The 27,133-nt window shown below is 34.6% G+C and overlaps 1 protein-coding gene across 9 annotated transcripts in view; it reads left to right on the plus strand.

The window, feature by feature from the left end:
- CADPS2 (calcium dependent secretion activator 2) overlaps positions 1–27,133 on the plus strand; it is a 556,850-nt gene that overhangs the window by 358,458 nt on the left and 171,259 nt on the right. For all 9 annotated transcript variants that reach the window (XM_079149839.1, XM_079149831.1, XM_079149833.1 and 6 more), the window contains exon 9: positions 11,256–11,322. In XM_079149839.1, coding sequence (XP_079005965.1) covers positions 11,256–11,322 — 67 coding nt within the window. The remainder of the gene's footprint in view (positions 1–11,255; positions 11,323–27,133) is intronic.

The following is a 27,133-nucleotide window of genomic DNA, read 5'->3' on the forward strand; positions in this document are numbered from 1 at the left end:
GATGTGAGCAATCACAGAACTGTCTCCGACCAATTAACATGCCTAGAATGCACGAGCAGAGTGCCAGAGAAAGATCGACAGGCATCCAAACATAGCTGGGTGCTCAGCCTGGGTTGTGGTGCAGCTTATCAAGACAAGCACAAGGGCGCCAGGCAGGGATGGGCACATGGAAACTGAGGTACAATGTCTGAGCTGTAATGACAGCAAGAATATCTTACTGCTGAGTCCCTGAGTCCAGAAATAGAATTCCACCATCCTGGACTACAGTTATTACTGGTCACAGCATAAAGTTGAAGTTCAAGTGACATAGCTTAGGCAGAACAAAGCTGTTGGGAAGGCAGTTCTGAAATATGCTCAGTGTCGGGGTGAGTTCAAATACCTTTATAACTAAGTGACAGGAAGATGTCCCTCCAGAAGATGGACACAGGCAATTTGTTTCCTAAATCTGAGCTCTTCAGGCATGCCTTTATTAGCTGAGATCAGAGCAACATTACCTTTTAGTAATCAAACATAATCCATGGAGCTTATGATCCAAGTTTTAAACAAAACTCTCTCTGTTTGAATGTAAATCTTTATAAATCCCTAGCAAAATTGTGGTAGAAATGAAAGTGATAATTTAATTATTACTAAGATATTAGTTCATTCTGAACAGAATGTAAAACCTCAGTTATATAAATTTATCGCTTAAAGACGTTAGCAGTAATTTAGTCCAGATAATTACCAAAGTGTGTGTTAGCAGGATTCCTACAAGATGTCCTACAAAAAAAAGAGTCTGCATTTTAGAGACGACATATTTGCTCTTCTCTCTCAACTTTCCTTCCCCAGTGTCTCCTTGGAATTGTCTGCTATAGGCACTCAGAAGTCCTGGCATACAGAACCTCATTAGCTTTGTTTATCTCATTGTTTCCCCATTTATTTGCCCACCAAACCATTCCTTTTCCTCATAGTGCCTCCTTGAACCCAGATGATCCAAGACATATGCTATAGGAAACACTGAATCCCAAACTGTTCCCTTGTCTTTTTAGAATATAGTTTTTAAGATGAGCATTTCACGTACATATTTCTTTGGAAATCCTCCCTTCGAAGAAAGTAGACTAGATATTTCCATTTACAGAAAAGGAAACTGAGCCCTAAAATGTTTGTGCTAAGTCAGTATTACCTATACTTTGTATAATGTTCAACAATGTTTGATCTTTACTTTGGAAATATTGTTCCTAAAACAGAAGGAATTTTTAAGAATCAATAAAATGTACTTGGACATATATATACTTTGCCAAAATTTTGTTTCTTGCCAAAGCTTTTTGTGTTTTCAGAGAGAGGAGAACACAATGGAGTTTCTTCAAACAAACAAAAACAGGGTTACATAAGCGAATCATTGCCAACTAATTGTCAGGTGCCCAGAGCTTTTTTGCCAAGGGTTTCAGAATGTCCTTCCCTTCTTCCCTTTAGAATGTGTCAAACTGGTCCCTGGGGACATTCTACTTTTCACATATTCTGTCCTCTATTGAAGGGATGGGGTATAAACCCAAATATGCAGGTTAGCCTGGTGGGAGTAGAGGTAGGTTTGGTATACTCTTTGCACGTTTTCTTTTAACCACTTCTGAGACATTTTATAATTGGTTTGGAAAACCCATTAATTTTCTTTGACTTTTAACAAAGTAGTTAAGCTCCTGCAGATGAAGGAAAAATAACTTTAAGAACATGTAAATTGAGGAAAAACATGAAACTGCTTTTCCAAAATACACTTTCTGTGGTAGAGTTTATCAAGGCAATGCATGTATTAATTATTTAATTTAGCCCTTCTATAGTGTACATGTATTTCAAGACATGCTGTACACCATAAACATACATTTTTGTCAATTTAAAAAATGAATTCTTCACAAAGTGATCTTTATATAGTTTTATAAATATTTGCATTGGAGAGATCATGAGCTCTTTAAAAATAGGTATTTAGACTTTTTTTCTGATAACTGAATTATGAAAGAATGCCAAAGACCAAATGTCAAAGATGATTATTAGGAAAGTATAAAAGATTTGGCCATGCAGTGTGACTTAGTTGTATTATTTGACTTGTGTTTAGCTATTTAATTTCCACCAAACTACTTACCCAGTGTTCCCATTTAGCTTGTCTAGGTGACAATGCATTCACTTCATATTGAGTATTAGAATGTTTCCGTCAAGAATGATCAGTTATCTGGGCTGGGGAGATAGCTCAGTCGGTAGAGTGCTTGCCTTGCATGCACAAGACCCTGGGTTCGGTCCCCAGCACCGCAAAAAAAAAGAATGATCAGTTATCTAAGGGTGGAATGGGGTTTGTGGTCTTTTCTTGGCACATTGCCTCTATTCATTTTATAGGTCATTTCTCAACAAACCAATTTTAAGGTGGTTTTTATACCTTAACTATATATTTATCTGATAATGCTGATAAATGCTACACTTAAGTAGCAGAAGTTGAAACGCCACCCCCCCCTTTGGTGGTGCTGGGGATTGAACCCAGGACCTTATGCATGCAAGGCAAGTACTCTACCAACTGAACTATATCCTCAGCCCCAGAAGATGAAACTTTTAAAAAAGAAAAATGATGGTTTTTACATTACTGGTTCCACAAAATATGATGTCTATAATAAGTGAAGGATTCTCATTTCCTTCAAGTTTGCTGTTATAAGTCACCTCTTTATACAGCACAAACATTTAACTTCTTGCTTGACACAGCAGGAGTTTGGGTTTTTTCTTCAGTCCTGATTTCTCTCAGACTCACACAATTTTGTTGGGCAAAGATCCTTGGCTTGCACCCCCCACCTCCTGTACTCTTTCCCATAAGAATTCAAGGAGTATAAAGACCAACTGGAAAGTATTTACTTCTAGATTTCATAATGTGCAGGTCACGGTGTTGTCTCGAATCAGTGTCTTTTCTCATACTTAGCTGAAAACAAAACCAAAAGAAAAAAAGAAAAGAAGAAAAAAAGAAAAAGACTTAATCTTGTGGAGTTAAATAAAAGAATGTAGTGAAAGGAAGGTTCCTTTTATGCAAGCAGCAGAGAACGTGCAGGGATGACTGCAAGTGCCTGAGGGCATTTGGTCCCTATTGGTTTTCACATCAAATGCAATGGTGCCCACAGATAGCCTGTATTGTTGTCAGTTAAATGGGATCATGAGTGTCTGAAAGGTGTTTGAGAATGAACCGAAAATCATTTTCACAAGTGGATGATTACTTCTGCCACATGTTAACCGAACTCTATCAGAATGGCCTAGCTTTTTGAGCCTGCATTAATTGCTCTTTCAACCTTGACTGAGGTTTCTCTTTAAGAAAGCCCTTTCCAGGACTCAACTACTCTATATATTGATTTTTTTTCTTTCTCTATTTTTCCTTGAAAAATGAAGCCTTGTAGAAGAAAAGGCTTTATCATTCAACATGTAGATGGATTGTTCCATTTCTTTGAATAAAAAGCTAGACTCATAAGTGATCTGTCAAAAGCAATAGTCCTTTTTTTCCCCAAGCACTGAATAATTCCCATCTTATGTATACAATTATGTTTTTCAAATATTCATTAGTGATGATTTTTCATCATAAAGTAAAACCATGAACCCTCACAGCATGGTCTCAGAGCAAATAAATTGTCATATTCTCCTTTCTATTAGAACTGTATGCCACCACTCTAATTGAAGCTAAACTACAATATTTAGTAATGTGTTTGGACAATTTTTGTGTGTTGAGCTACTCTTCGAACAATCTTCAAGTTAGAAAGATTTTATGAAGTGTTTTTAAAGTTTTGTTAAATCACTTATTTTATATTACCAGTTCCTATTTCAAACATGGTAATAGAGTATGTCAGCTGTGTCGATACTATTAATACAGGTTATATTTCATTCATACCATGATATGAAGATGAGTTAAATCTCAGCTTTTAAAACTAATAAAAGGTGAGTTCTTAAATTTACATGAACATTTTTGACAATGCTTATCAGCAGAGAATATACAATATTTATAGAAAATCACTTTATTAGTAAAACTCATTTCTGAGGGTTTTGGCAAAAAGGAAGACTAATCACAGACATTACATATGAATCTATTTTTTAAATATATTTTCAAAGACTTACTATGCAAAAACAAGCATTTAAAATAGTTTTATAAGCTTTACAGTGTTAACACATGATGATATGAAAGTTGACTAAGATTTAGCAAAAAGATGCCTAATAGTTATGTGGATTTTTGTCTTTCTTGAAGATTATTTTTACCAAATTTTATTTTATTCAGTAAATCTATTGTTAAAAACCATTTTATTGGTACTAAAATATATATTGTTAATGATCAGCAAAGTTTTTCTTTGCTGTCACAGGACATTCTGAGCAATTTCATAAAGACTAGTTTTCTCCACAAGTGAAAACTTTCAGAAGAAGCTGTGGTCTGTATATTTCCCAGCTGGCTTATTAAGTTAACTTTTAAGGATCATGTTGATACCAGAAATGTTGTATAATTTTAATAAGGTATTATAAAGTCTTATAGAACTATTAATATGGAAGATGAAAAATACACTGTTTACCTTGTTGGTAGTAACTATTTTGACTTGTTAGCTATTTTCTTAAAGAAAAATCAAGTAGGTGAATACCAAAATTCTTTTTTCTTCTCTTGAGCTTTCCCCTACCAGTATATTTTAAATATACAATAAAAGTTTTAAAGTTCATTTTCTTATATCTCTGATATTCAGGGATGAAATAGGACCTTAGACTAGTTAGAAATCAAAAAAAGTCATAGGCAAATGAAACATTGAGACACATTTCCTTGGTATTGGGCCTTTCCTAGCAGTGATTCATATTTCTTAGAACAAATAGTGCTCTCCATTAGAAATAACCCTAGAAAAGGCATTAATACCAGAAGATTACTCCGTGTTTATACTCACTTATGAAACCAAATGCTTCAAGGCTTTACTCTGTGTTAAATCCAAGCATTGTGTCAGTGCTGCTAATTGCTTTGTTACCTAATCCTGTGTAAGAAGAGAAGATTTTAAAATTAAGCAGGCAATTTTTTCATTCACAGGAACAACTTAATACTTAAGTTGGATGTATTGATGAAAGTAAACACTTTTACCTTGTATCTGAGCAGTTATTTTTAAATAATTCTAAATACTCTAGTTACATAAGTATTGTGATGCACTAGAAATATTTCAGTGGAAATATTTAGTGCAAATGAACATCAGAAATATGTGCTTGTGAAAGATATGCAATAGAATCTCTCTTTTATCCCCTCTTAAATAATTACTGGATCAAATTTAGCTTCAGTTAGGGGTTTTTCCCTAGGGCTATATTCTAACAGTGTACTAGAGAATGAGACATGATCATAAAAACTGCTAATATTTGTTATCTCATTTTCCATCCATTTCTGTAACTTAACTGAGAGAATTTTTAAAAGATGAGAAAAAAATGTCTTAAAGACCAAATTCTGTAGGTTGAGGAAAAAGAATAATGGTGAAAGTCCCACACCCAAAAAAATACCAAATCTTTTTTTTTTAAACAAGGTGAAAAAAATTTACACTATCCATTATGGAATGTTCCTCCTATGTTGCTTGATAAATATTATTTTATTGGATTATATTATAAATTGTCTCATCAAACCCAGTTAAGTGTGTGTCCCTAGTTTGCAGGTATTTGGGCGGGGCTGATTTACATATTCTTAAAAAGGACATTTTGACATGAATTAATCATACAGTAATAACCCAACAGATGACAAAATATTGAGGAAGAACAGATCCACCAGCCAAGACTCTGTCCCCTTCTAGGACTGGAAACACATTTCTTGGATAATGTTCTTCCGCGTCTTATCTAGAAGAATCCAATTTCATAAAACACTAAGACACTAATTTGTCTAGAAATGCAGAGAATAAGAAAATTTGAAAACTAGGCTTAAAAAAATACTGGATATTTTCATGAAATAGAAATAAATGATAAGTAAATAGCTATAAAGGATCTGTTTAATTAATACTATTTCCATTGTATATCAAATAGTTATATTTAGTCCTATCAGCTGTACCTTTTCCCCCCACAGTATTATACAGTTAAAATTGATGTTTTTTATAATTACCTTGAGATTACTATAGGGTCTTTCTATATCATTAAAGAAAGACAAATTATATTTGACTGTTTGAAGTCAAGTCAATTTATTGTATACAAATTCCCTCAATATTGGTTATAGATATGTATATAGTCTATAGAGAATAACTCATTTTTTAGTAAGAATATTAGAACAGTAAGCATAAGGAACAGCATCTATTGTCTAGTAAAATATAATGTCAGGCTAAATGTAAGTTTTATTTTCCTGAAGTTTAAAAATACCTATTAGACCTTAGATACCATACAAGAAATAATTTATAATGTAGTGCTTAACATTTAAAAAAAACCAGTAATTCAGTAGTAATGCTAGGCATGAAGATGGATTAGGAGAGGACATATTTTGATTTTTACAGATGTTATATAATAAATTTATTATCTGATGATTGCCAAATATTCAAATGACTTTAACTCTTTTCCTCACTCACTCTCATTCCAACCCTCCCAAATGATAAGACCATTCATCTGTAGAAAATTTAGACTGCTCCATATTGCACAGTGTGATGGTTTTGAAAGTTGGAAGCCTATATCTCCATGAAAACCTGTAGAGCTCTCCACTGTCCTCAAGACATAAAGAAAAGCACCTTGTCTTTTGTCTGTAGGTTTTACCTTAGTCACACCAGCAATATTTATAGTCATAATCCAAAATATTGAATAATAATGTTTTTCTGATTAAAAAAGTAAGATGTCTATCTCATGTTGCTAGTAGTGCTACCAAGTGGGACAGCCACTCTGGAAAACAGTTTGGCGGTTTCTTACAAAGTTCATCCTACACTTTCAATATGATCTATCAATCCCACTCCTGGATACTTATCCAACAGAAATGAAAACATTTGCTGACCCCAAGACACAAATGTTTATAGTGGCTTCAATTTTGATGTCCAAATATGTAGAAACTATTCAAATGTCCACCAGCTGGTCATATTGAGGTGAATTCATTCAATGAAATATATGTACTACATAATTCCAATTAAATGGTATTTTTGGAAATGAAAAACAAAGTCAGAAATCAAATCAATAGTTGCCAAAGCTGGGGTTTTGAGGAGGTGATTAATCATAAAGAGAATGAGGGAACTTGGAGGAGATAGAAATGTTCCATAAGTTGATTAGGGTCGTGGTTGCATGACTGTAGAAACATTCATCAAGTTGTACACCTGAAGCAGGTGAATTTTACTTTATTTAAACTGCTAATAATCCTTATGAAACACAGGGGAAGAACAATATAGTGCATACATTGTAGAAAGGCAAAAAGCCAAAAAGAAGGATGTGAAATCCATCTTTAATCTCACCAGACAGATATTAACTACAGGTCTAACTTTTCATTGAATTTTCTGTATTTTTTTTACATATAGAAAATATGAGCTCATGTGACTGCTTATTTTATTTAGCAAGAATTGACCCAGCTATCCCACTCCTTGGCCTATACCCAAAGGACTTAAAATCAGCATACTACAGAGACACAGCCACATCAATGTTCATAGCTGCTCAATTCACAATAGCCAGACTGTGGAACCAACCTAGATGCCCTTCAATTGATGAGTGGATAAAGAAACTGTGGTATATATATACAATGGAATATTACTCAGCCATAAAGAATGATAAAATTATGGCATTTGCAGGCAAAAGGATGAAATTGAAGAATATCATGCTAAGTGAGATAAGCCAATCTCAAAAAGCCAAAGGACGAATGATATCGCTAATAAGTGGAGGATGACACATAATGGGGGGGAGGGAAGGGTTAGTGTTAGGGTTAGAGTTAGGGTTAGGGAGGGGGGCAAGTATGGAGGAAGGAAGTACTGTATAGAGGGTAAAGAGGGGTGGGAGGGGTGGGGGGAAGGGAAAAAATAACAGAATGAATCAAACAACATTAGTCTATGTAAATTTATGATTACACAAATGGTATGCCTTTACGCCATGTACAAACAGAGAAACAACATGTATCCCATTTGTTTACAATAAAAAAAAATAAAATAAAATAAATATCAGCACTGGGAAGTGAAAAGCAAAATTCAAAAAATGGGCAAAGGGTTTTTAGTGCCCAACTGTGCTAAGATAGACAAAGCCAGGAGTCTCTGAGATTCAAAAGTTAAAAAAAAAAAAAAAAAAAAAAAAAATTACTGTACATTAGTAATTTTTTTGCATCACTTTTAGTGACAACCTAATCATTTGATTCTTAGATTGCTTTTAGGTTTTTTCCTCTTCACCAATATTGGTAAACTCTTTTTTTCTTCATTCTTCCCTGGTTGTAAAATATGTCCCTTAGGCCAAGAATCTTCTTTTATACCCTGGGAAAAACATCTCTACAATGGGACTTAGTATCTGATCCCAGAATTCATGCTTATTGCAAAAAATAAATTGTAATGTGTTGAAGTGAAATCTAATGTATTCTTACTTGGTATGGTTATCTTGCTGATGTATTTCATCCATGTTCATTTTTTGCATTAGAATTTTATCTAATATGAAAACATTAAGAGAACAAACTAATATATTATTTTCTCTATAACATTTATAACATTACTCTGCAGGTAATCTTTTGTTAAACGTTATTATCTTTTCTTATGTAGAGAGCTGGTAAAATTTGTATGACTAGTTAGTTTCTGGGTACATTTGGTCAGTTGTCACTTTTGTACATGTTCAACTGGATTTTTCCTTAAAATGCAACAGCCCAAACTGCTTCAGAACACTTACATGTATACCCTTGTTCCAATCCCCAGTTCCTTCTTGTTCTATTTCTTATAACATATTCCATTAATATAAATACAACATTCCCAAATACATTATGCATGTGTCCACCAACCCCTCTGCTGTCTGTCTGTAGAGAAATCATAAATTTTCATTCCAAATTTATTAATTCATAATTTTGAATGATGCTGCAGCTAACTGGTGTTTGTCACACAGGACCTTCACTGTCAATAAAACTCACACTAACTTGCTTGTGTTGTTGATAGTTTATGTCACTATTCACAGTCACCCAGCTGTCCAGCAGTCTGCCAAGTGAGACACTTGGAAAGAGCTGAGAAGTGGACTCTGGTCACAGGCAAAGTTTCTTTCAGAAGTCCTCTGTGGCTGCTGGGCAGCTACTGGGCATGTATCCCGTTGGTGTGCTTTTAGAGAGGACAGCTGTCATGTCCACAGCATCTAGCTCCTGAGGTCATTACTGTTAACCCTGTAATAGGAACTTGGGTATGTGCATTTCAAGAGAGGGAAATCATAAAGGAACAAGAAAGAGAACAGCTGAACACCTACCACTAGAACCAGGGAGGAGAAATTAGAGGCTAGAGCAAAGGTGTGCACAGGGCTTTAAGGGGACCCTGAGAAGAAACAGTGAGCAGGTGAGAAGAGTGGTAGATGTTTCTGCCAGTCATTAACAGATTTCACGTCATATCTACAAGCACAGACAACAGTATAAAGGGTAACATGAGTGCCAGAAAGAAGCTCACCAGATTCTCCAGCTAGCTAATGTGCGTAAAAGAAAATATATAATTGATTTGAGCGATTTTGATGATGTTTGCAATGCAAGGACCCAGTTGTTTTTGACTTTTAGTCACTCCATTTTTTTTTTCCTGATTTTGAAAATCTAGAAAATATAGGAAACTTAAATCTACCATAATTACATTACTCAAAGATACTGTTATTAATATTTTGGAATATCATTTTGTGTATATATATATATATATTTCTTAAAAATTCCAGCTCACTAAGGATGGGTGTAGTACTGAATTCTGCTCTTTTTAGATATTATGCAATGAGATATTCACTGTTATTATAAAAGACTAAAACAATAGGAGTGTTCTACTTATTTCCTTGCTATGCTACAGGAACATGGTCTTATGTTACCCTCCCCACTGGTAGGAAATAAGAGTGTCCATTCATTTCACCACACTCTAGCTGATGTCCCATTCCATATTACTCTACTTACAGGGAACAAGAAGTATGTTTAGTTTGTTACAAAAGAAGAGTATTTTAATAAGAAACTAAAATTCAAGCTAAAATTTCAGCCATGAAAATTGTGAGAGGAGATCTGAAGACTTTAAGTCCCTAAATAAACTGTGTTAGGTACAGTGTTTGTTGTTTTATTTTATTTTTGGTCCCAGGGATGGAACTCAGAGCCTCACACATGCGCAGCAAGTGCTCTACCACTGAGCTGGGGCCCATGATACTCTTTTTTACCATTTAGGATTACATAAAAATTTAGTTTGAAGAACCCTGCACTTTTAAGCTTTCACTTGAGATAAAGGAATTGTGACAAAATGTTTCTTTAATTTTAAAGTTAAGTCTGTATTTCCACTTTTGTAGGAAGCACATGTATGGTTTCATGGAATAATTTTAAAATAGCTCTTTTCTTGATAAACTCACCCTTGATTAAATTTTAATCTCTTCTTGTACTTTTCTGGATACCTCAGCATATCTCTATACATTCATTAAGGACCAAAGTTCTAGTCTCAAATTATTGACCACATTAATCATTTCACTTCAGCTGACAAGTGCTGATGCAAAGTCAAAAGACATGGTTGAAATGATATAAACTATATAACATCCTTGTCTTCATTGTAATCTGAATTTCATATTTAAAAAAATGTGAACTAAGATACTTCCATTAAGTCAGAGAAGTCCTAAAATGATGGACCTGGCACATGTTGGAAATCAGCAGATCCAGTCCTGTGGTTTGATAGATGAAGAAATGGAAACACATTGGTGCAGGCACATCTTGGGGTCACCCAGTTGGACAGTGACCCTTCACCCTGCTTCTTGACTCTATAGCTGGCTCCTTCCCGGGCTGCACTATCCAGGCCTGGTCATCTGAGATCTGAAGCTTTTAGTACTATGTCCTCAGTTTGTAGCCTTTGTCTCTCCTAAGAAGTGTGTGCAAGAATAAAATTCCAACTGGTTCTTTGATTATCCTTTCTAACTCCTACTTCGCTCAATTTGTGGTAAGGACTGACAAATTGATAAGCCACATAAATCAATTCCCTTTCAAGAACCTAGAACAAGCTCAGTCATTTTGTAATAGTAGCTGTGTATCGTCTCAGATTCCAAATGAAAACTGCCTTTAGCAGGCTGGTCTCAAAGATAAACATCCATGGAAAAAATATGATATAAGGAACCACAACATTATTCATGTAAAATGTTATTTTTCTTATTTTTCATACCAGATATCTGTATGCCCTTGGACAGAAGGTTTGGAAAAGATGGAAAAAACGTTACTTTGTCCTTGTTCAGGTTAGTCATTTTTTTTTTCCTGTTACATAATCAATCTAAGACATGGTTCTAAAACTTATTGATGTGAGTTATATCTGTCACTATTATTGGGTTCAAAATTAAAACTGAGAAACTTAATACTTAATTCATTTAAAAGTAAAGATAGTAAACTCATTATATGCTAACATAAATAACATTCTATGTCAAATAAGTCTTCCCCAAGTGAAGCAATTTAGTGAAATGAGTGGACTGTTTGGTGCTTTTGTACATCTCTCTGTTATCTGGCATCATAGAATGCAGCACTATTCTCATATCAGCTTCCATGTTCAGTTTGTTGCAATGTCTGATAAAGCATGGAAAAGCCCTGCTATACAGTCATGAGCAAATAAATATGAAAAAGCCAGAATACTTCTGAATATTGTTATAAAAGTCATTTTGACCTAATAAATCCCCTGAAATGATCTTTAGGATCTGCAGGATTCCAGGACCATCCCTTGAAAACAGCTGTATCATTCTGATCTTTTATATATAAATACTAATACATGAAATCACTCATTTTTATGCAACTATGCCATATGTTACTTACCCACATGGATATGTTTTGAAATCAAGTTGACGGCTATGTTTATTGATGACTAGATTCTGAATTTTGACAGATTCAGAATGTGATTTGGCTGACTTTTTAAATCATAATAACCTTTGCTCATAGAATATACTTATTAAATTAAATTTAGATTAAAGCATAATTTTCCAAGTAAAAGTCATTCCATTCCATGATAAATTCATGTTATGCCTTTCTCAAAAGAAATATAGGAATATCTGAAAAGAGAATCACTTTTGGAATTCTTAGAACAGTCTAAAATCTCATTCATTCCTACAACACATGAAGTAAGCTTGATGTGGTATAATGCCTAGGATAGAAGATTGTCATTTGCTATCTTTCAGAGTTACCACCATGCATCACTTGTTGAATAAAATCACCTTTATTAATGTCTCATGACACCATGATTTCTTCTTGAAAGTATAAAAATTCAGTCAAAAGTAGATTTATCTACATGGCAGCCACACAGTCCATTTTATTTCTGATTAAAATGTGGTTAGAACTAATCTTTAATAAAACACACACACACACACACACACACACACACACACACGGAGTTAATCTTTTGTTATAAAGTTCAAGCATTTGCTTTGAATAAGGGTTCCCTGTCCAGAGTTCTGGGTGATCATTCCAGTTTCCATGTCCAGTTACTTTACATTGGTGCAAGAATTTAAATATATTTACAAAGCAATTTGAGTGTAGCTCTTTCTGGACATTTTAATCTTATTCCTATCTCATAGATGTCTTACCTACATCAGATTCAACAAGTTGGTCATAGCGATTTGTCTTCGTTGAGTTTTGGTAAAACATTAATCTTCTTTATCAGTTATGTTCCATGCATTCATGTAGAATTTCATTTAATTCCAGAATGTTAGTAGTGTTACTGGCATAAACAGTTTGGGAACAAACCAAGTTGCCTCTTAAGAAGCGTAGAATTTAACTGATAGAAATGTGTAGGAAAGTAGTGAGACAATGACCCTGTAACCAAAATGTCCAGTGCCTCATTTGCTTTAAGCAATGAGTGGAGGACACTTGTTAATCTGGTTAAATAACTGTAGGCTCAAAGAGTTTCTAATGTACTGATTGTTCTAATATGAAAATTAGACTTTTGTAGACCAGTTTTGAGATACCATTTGATCACCTCCTGCTTTTGACTGGAGAAAAGTTGTGGCAGGGGGCGGGGGTGGTTGGTCATCTTTTCCCCCTTTTCTTATTTTCTAGCATGTGATCACAAGAATCAAAAGTTACAGACACAAATACTTTGATTATAACCCATTAGACAGTTTAGAAATGAAAGAAGGAATTATAATACTTTGAGACTGATAATTGGTATGTCTTTGGAGAAAATTACCCATGGAGATAAAACTCCTCCCAATAACTATAGTGTATATTTTACATTTGAAAAGCAATATCTTGTGTAAATCAAAGTAGATGGTTAACCCATATGTTCCCGAATTAAAATATAGGAAAAATACTCCCCAAACCATAATGAATTTGGATTTACTCTACCTGTAGTAACATCTTAAAATCAAAGCCATAGTTAAATACTGTGTATGTACATGTACATATATACATATGCACTCAGAGAATCCCATGCCCAAATGTATTGAAATATATATGCCGGTGGTCTGACAACTCTTTGAAGTTTTAAACAATTGAATCTTCCTTTCAATTCCAAATGTAATGGGAAGACAAATTGAATGCACTCTCTTCAAAATCAAGATGGATATGTATGGAGATTCAATGAGAATGACCCATTGAGAGGAACTGGGTAGTTTCTACAAGTATTTGTAAAGACAGCTCTCATTCCATCTGCACACAGCTTGTCGGTCCGTACCTGCAGGCAGCATTATTGAAAGGTGAAGGAGTCATTTTTCGTAGGGAGGACAGCATCCCCCTGCTGTGTCTGCTGCTGCCATCGGCAGAATGGTGCTCTGGTGATAATGCGAATCTCATCACCACTCGTGAGTGTGTGTTACATGAGTGATGTAGCTGGAGACCTAGCCATCAGCCCAAGAATTTGTGCTCATAAAAATTGATTGAGAGTCAGGTTTGGCCAGCTGCAAAGTCATTGTTCAAAGTGAACACTCGAGGAGCCACTGAGCAGAAAAGGCTTATCAAAGGCTTTCAAATAAACATGAAAATCAGAAGCAAAAACGTCAATTTAAATCAGAGTCAAGAAAATGGGAAAATAGATTACTCATTAATGTTGGGTGTTTGTTTAGCTTCTTAGTAAGATTAGTTGGGGTTCTTGTTTAGATTCTGACCTTGATAAAATACAAAGTGAATTCTAAAGTTTTCTAAGAGGCTGCATTTTCTTTTTAAGACAAAGGTGAATTTGGTTCAAGCCAAATTTTAAAGAATGTAATTTTGACAAATATACTTGAAATCTTACTAAAATTAAACTTATATATATTTCTTATTTCTTTTTCCTATGCTTGTCCAATGGTTTTCTACTAGATTTGGAAAATATTATTGGTATAAAATACATATGATACTATATTATATTGTAGTTCATTGTAATAAAACATTTAAGAGCTTTAAAACTCTATTATTTAACCAAGTGGAATTAGTTCGTCTATATTCTGCTAACACGCAAATAACCATATGTCCCATATTGCATATTCTATAATCAATCTAAAAATTCCTGAAACACTTACCTATGAACATAATTACTATATTTAATCTGATATTTGTTAGGTAATTACTTTGTGGCAAGTACTTACTTAAAGCATTTTTAATGCATCATCTTATTTACTACTCAGAATAAATCCAAGGGTTGGCATTATAATTACCCCCATTGTACAGTAAAGAAAACCAGTATGCAGAGGGATTATGTCATTTACCCAAGTTAGTTTAGTATGGGGTAGAGTCAAGCAAATTCAGTTTTGTGAGACTGTAGAGTCTTATTTTCTCTGCCATACAGCCACTATTAAATTTATGTACACAACTATGACTGATCTGATGACAGACAGATATATATGATAATCCCTGTGGATCATTACTGTTGTGCAGTATAAAACAACATTCCTATGTTAAAGAATCAGCCAGGAGTGCTGGTGGAAACAGCCCTGTGTTTGTGAAGGCCACTTTCTGTGTGACATCAGTGGAAACTGAAGGAGACATCGATGTTGTCTTGGCCCTGTATCAAGTGTTCACTGCTTGTTGTCGATGTGTCAGAATAAGGACTTGAAGTTGCTGCAAACAACAGCAGGCTCTCAAGACATAATGTTAATTACATATCAGCTGAGTTGGCACAGGATGTAAACAGTCAACCATGCCACTGAGTGATCAGTACATGCTGCACACATGTGAGAAGCGCTGTAAGAAGATGCCATCAAAAAGTACTTTAAACATAAAGAAGTAGCTGCCCTGGACTATTGATTTCTGAAAGAGTCAACACACCTGGGCATCAGCTGCAGGAGACTCCTCTCATGTATTTGAAAATACCACTACTAAGTACAGATTGTGAAGTTCAGTTATATGGTCTAGGCTTAGTCTAAGACATCAGCTGATGTTTGCTTCTGGCAGGAAGATGATGTGAAGTGATCAAATGAACTGCTGTCAAATGAAGAAAGTCATAGGATGGTGACTGTCTAGCTGTGTACTTTAAATTGGACATGCACAGTGGAGGATGAAACTGAACCATTCAGCTTTTATGATAGAAAATTGGAAGTCCTACCAACACCCTAGTACTGCCACCTCCCTCCTTTCTCATTCTCAAAAGTAGCCATTTAACCACTGTTGATAGCATGGCCTTCTAAAGTTGTATCATTGTGTATGTGTGTGTGTGTGTGTGTGTGTGTGTGTGTGTGTGTGTGTAGATGTACACACAGAAACACTCCATATGCTTCTACTGTGTGAATTGCTTTGTTCCCCTTGAAAAACATACCAGAGTGAAGTTGCCATATCAACATATAAAAATCTATCTTATAATTTAATTGAACTTTAAGTGAATGATTATATCTTATAATATAGATTTATATAATTTATGTAATAATTGCTCTTGTTTAAACATTTCTCTTTTTGCTCACAATGCTATCATCGTTATATGGGTAATTCCTGGATACTAATCTTATATATGTGGGAGTATTCCTATAGAAGAGAAATTACTAAGTCAAAGGGCACAGATACTTGTAATTTAAGGAAGATTATAGATCTTTTGATGACTGTTTAAATATTGACCAAAACTTTGGCTGTTTTTGTTCTCAGTTATGTCATTTTCATAGTTAATAATTTTGTTACATTGCATGTTATTTTATCTTTAAAAATACACATCTTAAATAGAAAATTGAAAATTATTTTGGTTATGGGGTTAATTTGGAACCAAATGTGAGAGAAAAATAACTTTTGAATTTAGGTTTCATTTTTAAGATAACTTTTGCTTTCTAATAATTGAGTTTTCTATAGCAAAAAAAAAAAAAAAAAAAAAAAAAAAACATGGCGATGGCCATATTAATTTATGTGACTAACCCTGGGACATCAACACACAATACACTTCCTCTTAAAATTGCTCTAAAACATTAAATGGACATTTTCCTATCTCAAAAGCTAAAATTATAAAAGGGCTCAGGCAAGGTGGAGTGAGAAAATGGCTAAAAAGGGTGAAGGGCAATCTCATATGGACCACGCAGTGATAGCAATATGACTGTTTCTCTCTTTTACATATGCCCTGTGTTCTCTTAAAAAAAAGTTGTTCATTGATATTTTCATGATTAGCTCCCAGGGCAGTGTCTGATGCCTCTCCTTTGTACATCTCACATCCACATGAAAAAGCACAGCCCCTGTGAGTGAGAATTGTACAATATTGAGAAGTCTGAATCCAATATTTCTGGGCTTACTGTTTTTTGAAAATTGTTTTACAAGACTTCATTTTAAAATGTTGTGTGCGTATGTATGTGTATTATTGTGACTATGCATGCATTCATATGCATATACATCTTTATACAGTTTCCATGCAGAGTATGCCTGTCTCCTGATATGAAACATACAGCTGATTTATACCTGACCATACTTAAATGAAAACCTGTGTCATCTTTGATCCCCTCTTTTCCTTACCCTCCTATCAATCCAAAAATATAATTTATTCTATAGCCACAATAGTGTTCCCATTTATGTCTATCTGCTCTGTCACCATATTAACTGAAGCTGCCATCACCTTCACATGGATGCTACAGTGATTCCTAGCTGTTCTCTCTGCTTCCTCTTCCATCACTCTCCTTACAATCTCTTTTTTATGTTGCCAGAACGATCTATTTGAACCATAACTCACATTATAGCAATTAGCTACCTAAATCTTCCCAGTGACTTCCCATTGCACATACACTAACCCATAACCATAACCTTGAGACTTTATATATTCTGGCCCCAAACTTCCATGTCAGTGAGCAGCATTGTGACTTCTAATGTTCTTTCCCCAGATTGATTGCAGTGCCAAAGGTAGGAGTTTAACATCTTATAGTCACCAACCCCACTTCACTGGTATTGCAGATATATACAATAACGTGGACTTTGTGTGATTTCTGTGCAAATGAGCCTTCAAATTAAATCCCCTACTTTCCACCCAGACTGTTTAACTCTTCCTAAGCCTCTCTTTGGAAACTTATACTGCTTTTTTCCCCATGACTGGCTCATTCTGCCTATCTATTCAGGAATCAGTTCAAATGTTAACTTTTTAAATATGCCTTTTCCATTCACCCAACTTATTTTATCTACTGATAGATTATAATATACCTAATAATATGATTCATTATACCATATTCATACATGCCCATAATTATTTCCCACATTTTATTGGCACATTATAGTTGTACATATTAATGGGATTCATTGTGACAAATTCATACATGCACAAAATATAACAATATAATTTGGTCAGCGTCACTCCCCAGCATTTCCCCCTCCCTCCACACTTCCCACCTCCTGGTTCCTTTGCTGATCTTTCTTTGGTTTTTAGGAGGTCCATCCCACCTTTCCCTTTTTTCTCTCTAGTTCCTGCATATATGAGAGAAAACATAGGACCCTTAACCTTCTGAGTTTGACTTATTTCACTTAAAATGATGGTCTCCAGTTCCATCTATTTTCCTGAAAATGCCATCATTTCATTTTTCTTTAAGGCTAAATAAAATTCTGTTATGTATATCTACCACATTTTATTTATCCATTCACCTGTTGATGAACTCTTAGGCTATTTCCATAGTTCTGCTGTTGTGAATTGTGCTCCTGTGAAATGGATATGCATGTACCCCTGTAGTAAGATGCCTTTAATTCTTCAGGGTAAATACTGAGAAGTGCTATAGTTGAGTCATACAGTGGTTCCATGCCTAGTCTTTTGAGGAACTTCTATACTGATTTTTATAGCAGTTGTGCTAAATTACAGTCCCACTAACAGTGTAAAATTGTTCCTTTTTCTCTACATCTTCTCCATACTTATAGTCTTGATGACTGCCATTGGGACTGGTGTGAGATAAAATCTCAGTGTAGTTTTGATTTACATTTCCCTAATTGCTAATTATGTTGAGCATTTTTTCATGTTTATTTGTTGTATTCTTCTTTTGAGAAGGGTCTATCAAATTCATTTGCCCATTTATTAATTGGGTTATTTCATTTTCTTTGTTTTTTATCTCTTTATATATTCTAGATATAATCTGTCAGAAGCAAAGATTTTCTTCCATTCTGTGGGTTCTCTCTTTACACTCCTAATTTTTGTCTTTGCTGTGCAGAAGCGTTTTAATTTGATTCTGTCTCGTTTATTCATTCTTGGCATTATTTCCTGAGCTTTAGGGGTCCTATTGAGAAAGTATTTTCTTAGCATGCACATAATTTGAGCAGTCTCATTCCTCATTCCCCAATAAGTTCCTTTTCCCTCCTGTCCTCCCTCCCCTAGATAGGCTTGTTCTACTCCACTGATGTCCCTATTATTATTATTTCAATTAGTACATTATAGTTGTATACATAAGCTGGATTCATATGGTGTACTCATACATGGCCATAGCCTAATTTGTTAAATAAAGTATCTTCCAACTCCTTCCCTGACACGTTGACCTGTTTATATTTTTCAGAAGACTTACCTCCTATTTTAGTTATACTTTTTAAAAATCTCTTTCTCCTTTCTACAGTGTATGCTCCATGAATATAAGGACCTTATGTTCTACAAGACCTTTAGGATCTGAAGGACCTTTAGTCTACAAGAGCACTGTGTGGTACATGAGTAGAAACTGACTAAATATGTATTATATAAATGAATAAATGCAAATCATTCTGAGCACTGTTTATTAAAAAATACCTTTTTTAAATTAGTGTAAGGATTTTCTAAATCTTTTTTTAGGCCTGTTGGTCAAGACAGTTGATGATAAATATATATTCCCTCAAATCTATCAAGACTTGAAGATATGTTCATTTTTCTTGATTAAATCAAGCTCCAGGGTTTTTTTTATTTTTAATTTTTTTTAAAAAAATAACTCTGATAACACCTTTGGCCTCTGCCAAGAACATTTCCAGTACAGGATTTCTAAAACCTTAATCTGTACTGAAATTAGATGGTGGCAGTTGCTAAGCTGCCAGCTGTTACCATGATCCTCTCCAGAAGTACTATAACATACAAACATGAATGCTGTGGTCTCCACAATCTCATAGTTAGCCCTTGCACATGTGGACACGGACAGGTGTTGAGCAGGTTGGCAACTGAGAACAAAACAGGAGGTTTCCTGTACCAGATGCTGATCCCTTTTGGGACCCCCACAATGTAAGTTGCCCTACCAAAAGTAGTGATGCTGAAGCCCAGTTTAATGCTGTAGTAAGATTAAAAGACTCTATAATATCCCTCAATTCTCAAAAAACCCTTTCCTTATGAAGTTATTAAGAATGGATTGGGTTACAGATATTGAATGTTTTATCATTGCTGCACTTCTGTTGAAGGGATTTTCAATTTCAGTATAGTAAATTGTACAAGCTTGTTCAGTCATACACAAGGATGAGATTGGGAATGGGTCAGACCACCTGTTTCTGTGTATTTCCCTGGCATGTGGTGATGGGGCAGAGCAGAGGCTACAAGACTGCCTCTGACTGGGAGCAAGGGCCTGTGGCTCATCTTTCAGCAGCATATTTTAACCATTAGTGCCGACAGACTAGTCCAGCTTCTCCAGGTCACTCTGGGTGTGGCTATTAACGAGCAGTTACTACAAGGTGTTATCATTCAGAAGAATTCTCCTGAATTTGCCTTGTGTCCACTGTATAATTAGCCTTGGGAATGTGCTCAGCTTGACCTTGTGAAAGGAATGGGTAACAAGTAAGAGCTCTTGGGGTACTAGCAGAATCCAAAGAAGTATGAAATGTGGCATCTTTTTAGGGAAATAAACTCAGAAATCAGTGAGTCAGAAGTATTCATGATTAGTTGTAGAATGATTAGTTGTAGAAGTATTAATGATTAGTTGTAGAATGATTAGTTGTAGAAGTATTAATGATTAGTTGTAGAATGATTAGTTGTAGAAGTATTAATGATAGAAGTATTAATGATTAGTATTAATGATTAGTTGCTCTGGAGCCAACGTATTCCAAAAGCCAAACTGCACTTTTTCAATTGTTTCACAGGTCGCATTTCCTAATTTTGGCTGACAGCTTTGCTGGTCATTGGTGTTTTGTTACACTTCCATCTGTACTCCTCTCAGTCCAATTACCTTTGACAGGTTCTGGGTCTGTTCTGTAATTTTTAAGATATTGGAATAAACAAAATACTAAAAGGAGTACTAAAAAGTGTTTTAATCCTTTAAATATCCATGGGGGAATTCCTCTAAAGCTGGAATTTTGTTTTTTATGTTTTAGTTCATTAAATACTTTGTAACTTTATATTTGAAAATTTATATATTCATGTTAAAAAACAATGCTATTCCTTGAAGATAGTGGGAAATACAATGTTTAACATAAAGCATAAAACTGCAATTGAACTTCTAGGTAAAACTATATAAAGAAAAAAACAACATTAATGTGTAAGCATTTTATATCATGTGCATTTGACAGCTTATTTTTAAGTCCAGATCTTAAGTGGGAAATAAACTTTTTTTTTTTTTTTTTTTTGCATTTTAGGTGGTTATGCATATGGAGTCTGGATTCTTTAACACATGACAGTACAAAGATATCAATAATTGATATGATGAAATTTAGAGAGCCATCAGTTTTTTTGCTTTTAAGGGAATAATAATTTTTACAAGTTTATTGCAATATATATCCAGGATAAAGTCTGGTAGAAATAGACAAATCTAGTGTCCAGAACTACACATAGATATATTGCACCTTTTCCTGTGCCTTGGTTTCTCATTCTTTTGCATATTAATCAGCAAACATCTTCAATACCATGGTCGCTATATTTTTAGTTTGCCAATAAGGGCATAGAAAGAAGCAGCCCATAAGAGTGGTGGAAAGAGAGACAGAACATGAGGAAAGAACCAAATAAGGCAAAGAGGCAGAAGAGAGAGACATGGAGAGTTGGCAGTCCTCAGCTCATTTGCAACCTGTCAGCATCTGTCCCTTTACTCTGGTTTATTTTCTGCAGAACAGTTCACCACTCAAAATTATTTCAGTATCTCTTTATTTGTAATTCATTTCCCTCCTGCATTCTCAATCTGTGAAATTAACTTTCCTTTTCTGTCTCAGCATTGATGAGACCTCAAAGCCTAAAAGAAAGTTCACCTAGCTGCACAGTGCATATTTATTGAATGAATAAATTCACAAATGATTAAATGAATAGAAAAGAGGAAAAGTACCTATAAGAACTCAGGAAAATATAGAAAGGTTACACATGAAACTAAGCTCAGTAGTTTAACATTCTGATTAGTAAGGAACAAGGGACTAATTCCCAGATCTCTAAGAGACATTAAGGAAAAGGATCAAATATGTCCAGATTAAAAGATCATTAGTCTTTAATCTGTTTTGCTAATCTGTCTCTTAAAATAATTTCATACAATTTACAGGTATTCCTAACCTTTTCATCATAAGTTTAATAACTGTGATGGATGCAATTTCTAAAACAAAACCATTAAATCACTCATAAACATGCTCAACAGAATCTAAATGCCTTTGTGTGTATGTATATGTATATTCTATATTGTGTGACCAAAGAATTTATTTTTCATCTAAGAAATTTTTCATGAATAAAAGCACTGAAAAGATATTTTCATGTGCATGAGGATTCAGAAATACACAATTGGAATTCCTGAAAATATTTAAAATTTAATGAAAATTTTTATTTAATAATTTATTGAATATATGCTTCAGAGAATAGAAACAATAAAGGGAAAATGCATTGACATATTTATTATTCAATTCATTTTTCTCTCCAACAGTCTTAGTAGTTTTTGATTATAGATTTGGTGCCATCTTAAATAATAACCTTGCCAAAAATTAAGAAGTAATTGGCTTTTTATTTGGGAATAGAGTTGTTTTAAAGTTTCAGAATGAGAAATATAAAATAATGTAGTATATGAGGAGGACCTACTGGAGTGAGGATGCTTGTGTTCTAGACTCAAGAGGATGAAGTCCATCTGGAAGATGTCCTTGGGAGGTCAGCTCCCTCCTCCAGGAGTGCTTAAAAATCACCAACTAACAAACAGAGAAACAACATGTATCCCATTTGTTTACAATAAAAAAAAAAAAAATCACCAACTAAATGCTAAAAATCACAATCACAGTCAATGAAGATTGACTCAGTTTAACTATTCCTTAATATTTGGTGAGACTTAAGTCCTCTAGGTGTCATAGTTTCTGATTTCCAAATGTATTTCCTTCAAATCCTCACCTCATAACTGAAATCTGTAATTCTATCAAATTTAACAATAATCCTTTATTCAACTGGTAAATTTTTTGTTGATTAAATACAGACCATGTAGAATGTTGAGACAGTACTATCAGAAAGTCAATCTGAAATGTCATAACTCAGTTCCAAATATGCTGTTTTATAGTATGTATCATATATACGTAAATTGGATTCAGAAAAAAAATTACACATTATGCTTCGTTAAATTTCCAAAACTTCTTGCAGTTTTTTTCTGACCAATATTCAGTTATTTTGAATTTTGTTTTCCCTTTTCCTCTAAGTAGTAAAATGTCATGTACAGAAAGAGCCCTCCACTTACATGAATCAGATGTTTTCAAGAAGGTAAAAATGCCTTTGTAATAGGAACATTCACTCCCTCATTAGTAGTTTTCCATGTTATCATTGGTTTTTGTTTAATTTTGCTTTTCCTAAATTGCCATAATATTTTGATTGCTTTCTCTGATAGCAGTCATATAGTAGCTGTCTGTGCATCCTGAAAGGGTTAATTCCTCTATGGCTCTCACGATCCTGTTTATTACATAGTGGAGCCCAAGGCTAACTACTTGGATATGGGAACAAATTTGGCCTCTGTTTATTGTTTCCCAAATATTTGTAGTATTTAAAAATGGAAATGAGATGTCACTTATGGTCCATGGAAGAGGGTGCCTTTAAGAATACAAGTTGAATTATTAAAATGTATCATCTTACATAGTCAATATGTATTTATATTTGCCCTGTTTTTACTCATTTTTTCATTGCTTCTTAGTACTTATCTCATTCAAGAATAAAACCACTAATGACTGGAGAAGCCAGTTTATATATATTGTGGAAAGACTGAGTCAAAACTAGGAAATAACAGCAAAGTAATGCAGTTAGAAAAGCAATGTAATAATTGTAAGAAAGATTATTTTCTTAATTTTATTTTCACCAGTGTCATTAGTGGCATATAGAAATTGTACTGAATTTCCTATATTGATTTTATATCCTATAGGTTAATAAATTCATTTATTAGTTTTAATCCTGTTTTGGTAGGTTGTTCGGGGTTTTCAGCATGTAATATGTTATTGATAAGCAGGGATAATTTACCTTGTGTTATGGTTTAGATTTGAATTATCCCCCCAAAACTCATGGGAGACAATGAAAGAACATTCAGAAGTGAAAGGATTAGAGTATGAGAGCTATAACCTAATGGGTGGATTAATCCACTGATAGGGATTAACTGGGTGGTAACTATAGGCAAGGAAGGTGTGACTGGAGGAAGTAGGTCACAGGAGGCATGACTTTAGGGTTGTATGTTATCCCTGATGAATGGAGCTCTTTGCTTTCTGATTGCCATAGCCTAAGCTGCTTTCCTCCTCCACACCCTGCCATCATGAAGTTCTGCCTCACCTCCAGCCCAGAGCAATGTGCTCGGTCATCTATGGACTGAAACCTCTGAAACTATGAGCCAAGCAAACTTTTCCTCCTCTCTGTTGTTCCTGTCAGGTCTTTTGGTCACAGCAACAGAAAAGCTAACTAAAACACCACTTACTTCCTTCTGTTACTGAATCGCTCAAGCCCAGATTTCCAGTATTATATTGAATAAAAGTGGTAGGCAAACTTATTCTGTTCCAGACCTTTGTAACAAAACAAACATAGAACATTAATTTTAAAATTTCTAAATCTAGTTACTAGTCAATAGAAAAGATCATAAAAAAATACAAGATTCAGCATCACTGTGATCCCAACAGAATTAAAACTACATGACAAAAATATAGGCACAAACTTAAACTTAAAAAGTATACTTTCAAATAACTCAAGTATAATAAATAATGAACATGATCAATATTTAGACCTGAAGTAATAAAAGACTATACATGGCTTGAGAAATAAGGTCAATATGAATTTAGAATGAACTTACATGCATATGTTTAACATGAAAAAATACTAAAAATTAATAACTAGGTGAAGTTTTGAAAACCTATCAAATTAAGAGGTACTTTCCAAAATGAAGCAATAATAAAGATAGCAGAAATTAAGGAAATTTAAAAAAATATATGACTCAAAAAGATCAAAGATGTTCTTTGAAAGTGCTAAACAAGTGAATAATCCTCTAGCAAAACTGATTATGAAAAATGGTACACAAGACTGACTATATAATACATTTAAAAATGAGCAAAGTGGGAAAGTCACAGAAAAGAAAACTTCAAATTACTAATAAGCATAAAAGGAAATTCTCAGCCTTATTGGTAATGGAAATTGTAAACTCAAATAACAGCAAGATACCATTTCTAACCCATCAAATGTGGCAAGAAATACAAGGATTCCAAATACCATGTTGGTAAATGTGTTAACACCCAAACCTCTCAGATACTACAGATGTGTGTGTAAGTTTGAAAGCAACATCCAGTAAAGATGAAGATATGCTGCAGCTAGTTGGGGAAACTCCTTGTTACAGTCCCGTGGCAGACACGCCAGAAATGAGACTTGCACAAGGAGTCCATCAACAGGACATGGGGTAAAGTAGGGCAGTTTCAGTACTGGAATATTGGAGATGTACAGATCATCTCAAGGAGGTTGAATGAGAAATCAACAGATATATGACAAAATGTTCAACATCTCTAGTAATAAGAGAAATGCAAATCAAAACTACCCTAAGATTCCATCTCACCCCAATTAGAATGGTGATTATTAAGAACACAAGCAACAGTAGGTGTTGGTGAGGATGTGGGGAAAAAGGTACACTCATACATTGCTGGTGGGGTTGCAAATTAGTGTAGCCACTCTGGAAAGCAGTATGGAGATTCCTCAGAAAGCTTGGAATTGAACCACCATTTGACCCAGCTATCTCACTCCTTGGCCTATACCCAAAGGACTTAAGATCAGCATACTACAGAGATCCAGCCACATCAATGTTCATACCTGCTCAATTCACAATAGCCAGATTGTGGAACCAACCTAGATGTCCTTCATTGATGAATGGATAAAGAAACTGTGGCATATATATATATACAATGGAATATTACTCTGCCATGAAGAATGATAAAATTATGGCATTTGCAGGCAAATGGATGAAATTGGAGAATATCATACTAAGTGAGATAAGCCAATCTCAAAAACTAAAGGACGAATGATCTCGCTGATAAGCGTATGAGGACATATAATGGGGGGTGGGAGGGGTTAGCGTTAGGGTTAGGGTTAGGTTTAGGGTGAGGGTTAAGGAGGGTGGCAAGAATGGAGGAAGGAAGAACTGTATAGAGGGAAAAGAGGGGCGGGAGGGGTGGGGGGGAAGAAAAAATAATAACAATGAATCAAACAACATTACCCTATGTAAATTTATGATTACACAAATGGTATGCCTTGACTCCATGTACAAATAGAGAAACAACATGTATCCCATTTGTTTACAATTAAAAAAAAGGTTGAATGTCAGAAACATGTTGAGCTTTGTAGGAATAAGTTGCAGAAAAATTATGTACAATCAGTTCACACACATAAAGCTTTAAAACATGTAAAAAGGATTTTATGTAAAAGTTCATTTATATGTAATAAAAGTTTTAAGTGCTGGAGTTGTGGCTCAGTGGTAAAGCTCTTGCCTAGGAAGCATGAGGCACTGGGTTTGATTCTCAGCACTGCATATAAATAAATAAAATAAAGGTCCATTGACAACTATAAAAATATTTTTAAAAAGTTGTAAAACATATAGAAATAATAAAAGTCAGTATGATTGTTACCTCTGGAAAGAGGGGAAGGAAATATATTTGTGTGGACACACATATGTATCAAATTGTTATATGTCCTTTAAGAAAAGCATATCTATAATTTTATATATTCATATGAAACTATCATTCAACAAAACTGGGTGGTATTATCGTTCTTTATATTTGAAATACTTCATAATATTTTTAAAATAATACTCTGCTAAATAGCTTTACGGAAGAATAGGACTCAGGATTAATTTAGTGTAAGACAATGGGCTTCATTTTAGAATCAATAATAGAAGTTTTTTATTATCGTTACCTACTCACTATCTTAGAGGGAAGCAGCAGATGTGTTAGTCACAGTGATTCTGTCACCATGACAAAATACCTGAGAAAAACAACTTGAAAGAAGACAGGATTCATTTTGGCTCACTGTTTCATAGGATTCAGTCCATGGTCACTTGACTGCTGCCTCTGTGCTTCCAGTGAAGCAAAACATGATGGCAAGGAGCACTTGGTAAAACAAAGCTGCTCACCTCATGGCAACCAGAGAGAGAGGAAGAGGCCAGAGTCAAAACACACCCTTGAGGTTCCTCCCAAGGACCTACTTCCTCCAAGTAGGCCCATCTCCTCCTAATAGCCCAGTAAGCTACGAATCCATAAATGGATTGATCCACTGATCAGGTCAGAGCCCTCATGATCCAGTGGTCTCCCAAAGGCCCACCTCTGAACATTGCTGCATCA

Source organism: Sciurus vulgaris (assembly GCF_902686455.1).
Source record: "Sciurus vulgaris genome assembly, chromosome: 8".
Lineage (NCBI taxonomy): Eukaryota > Metazoa > Chordata > Mammalia > Rodentia > Sciuridae > Sciurus > Sciurus vulgaris.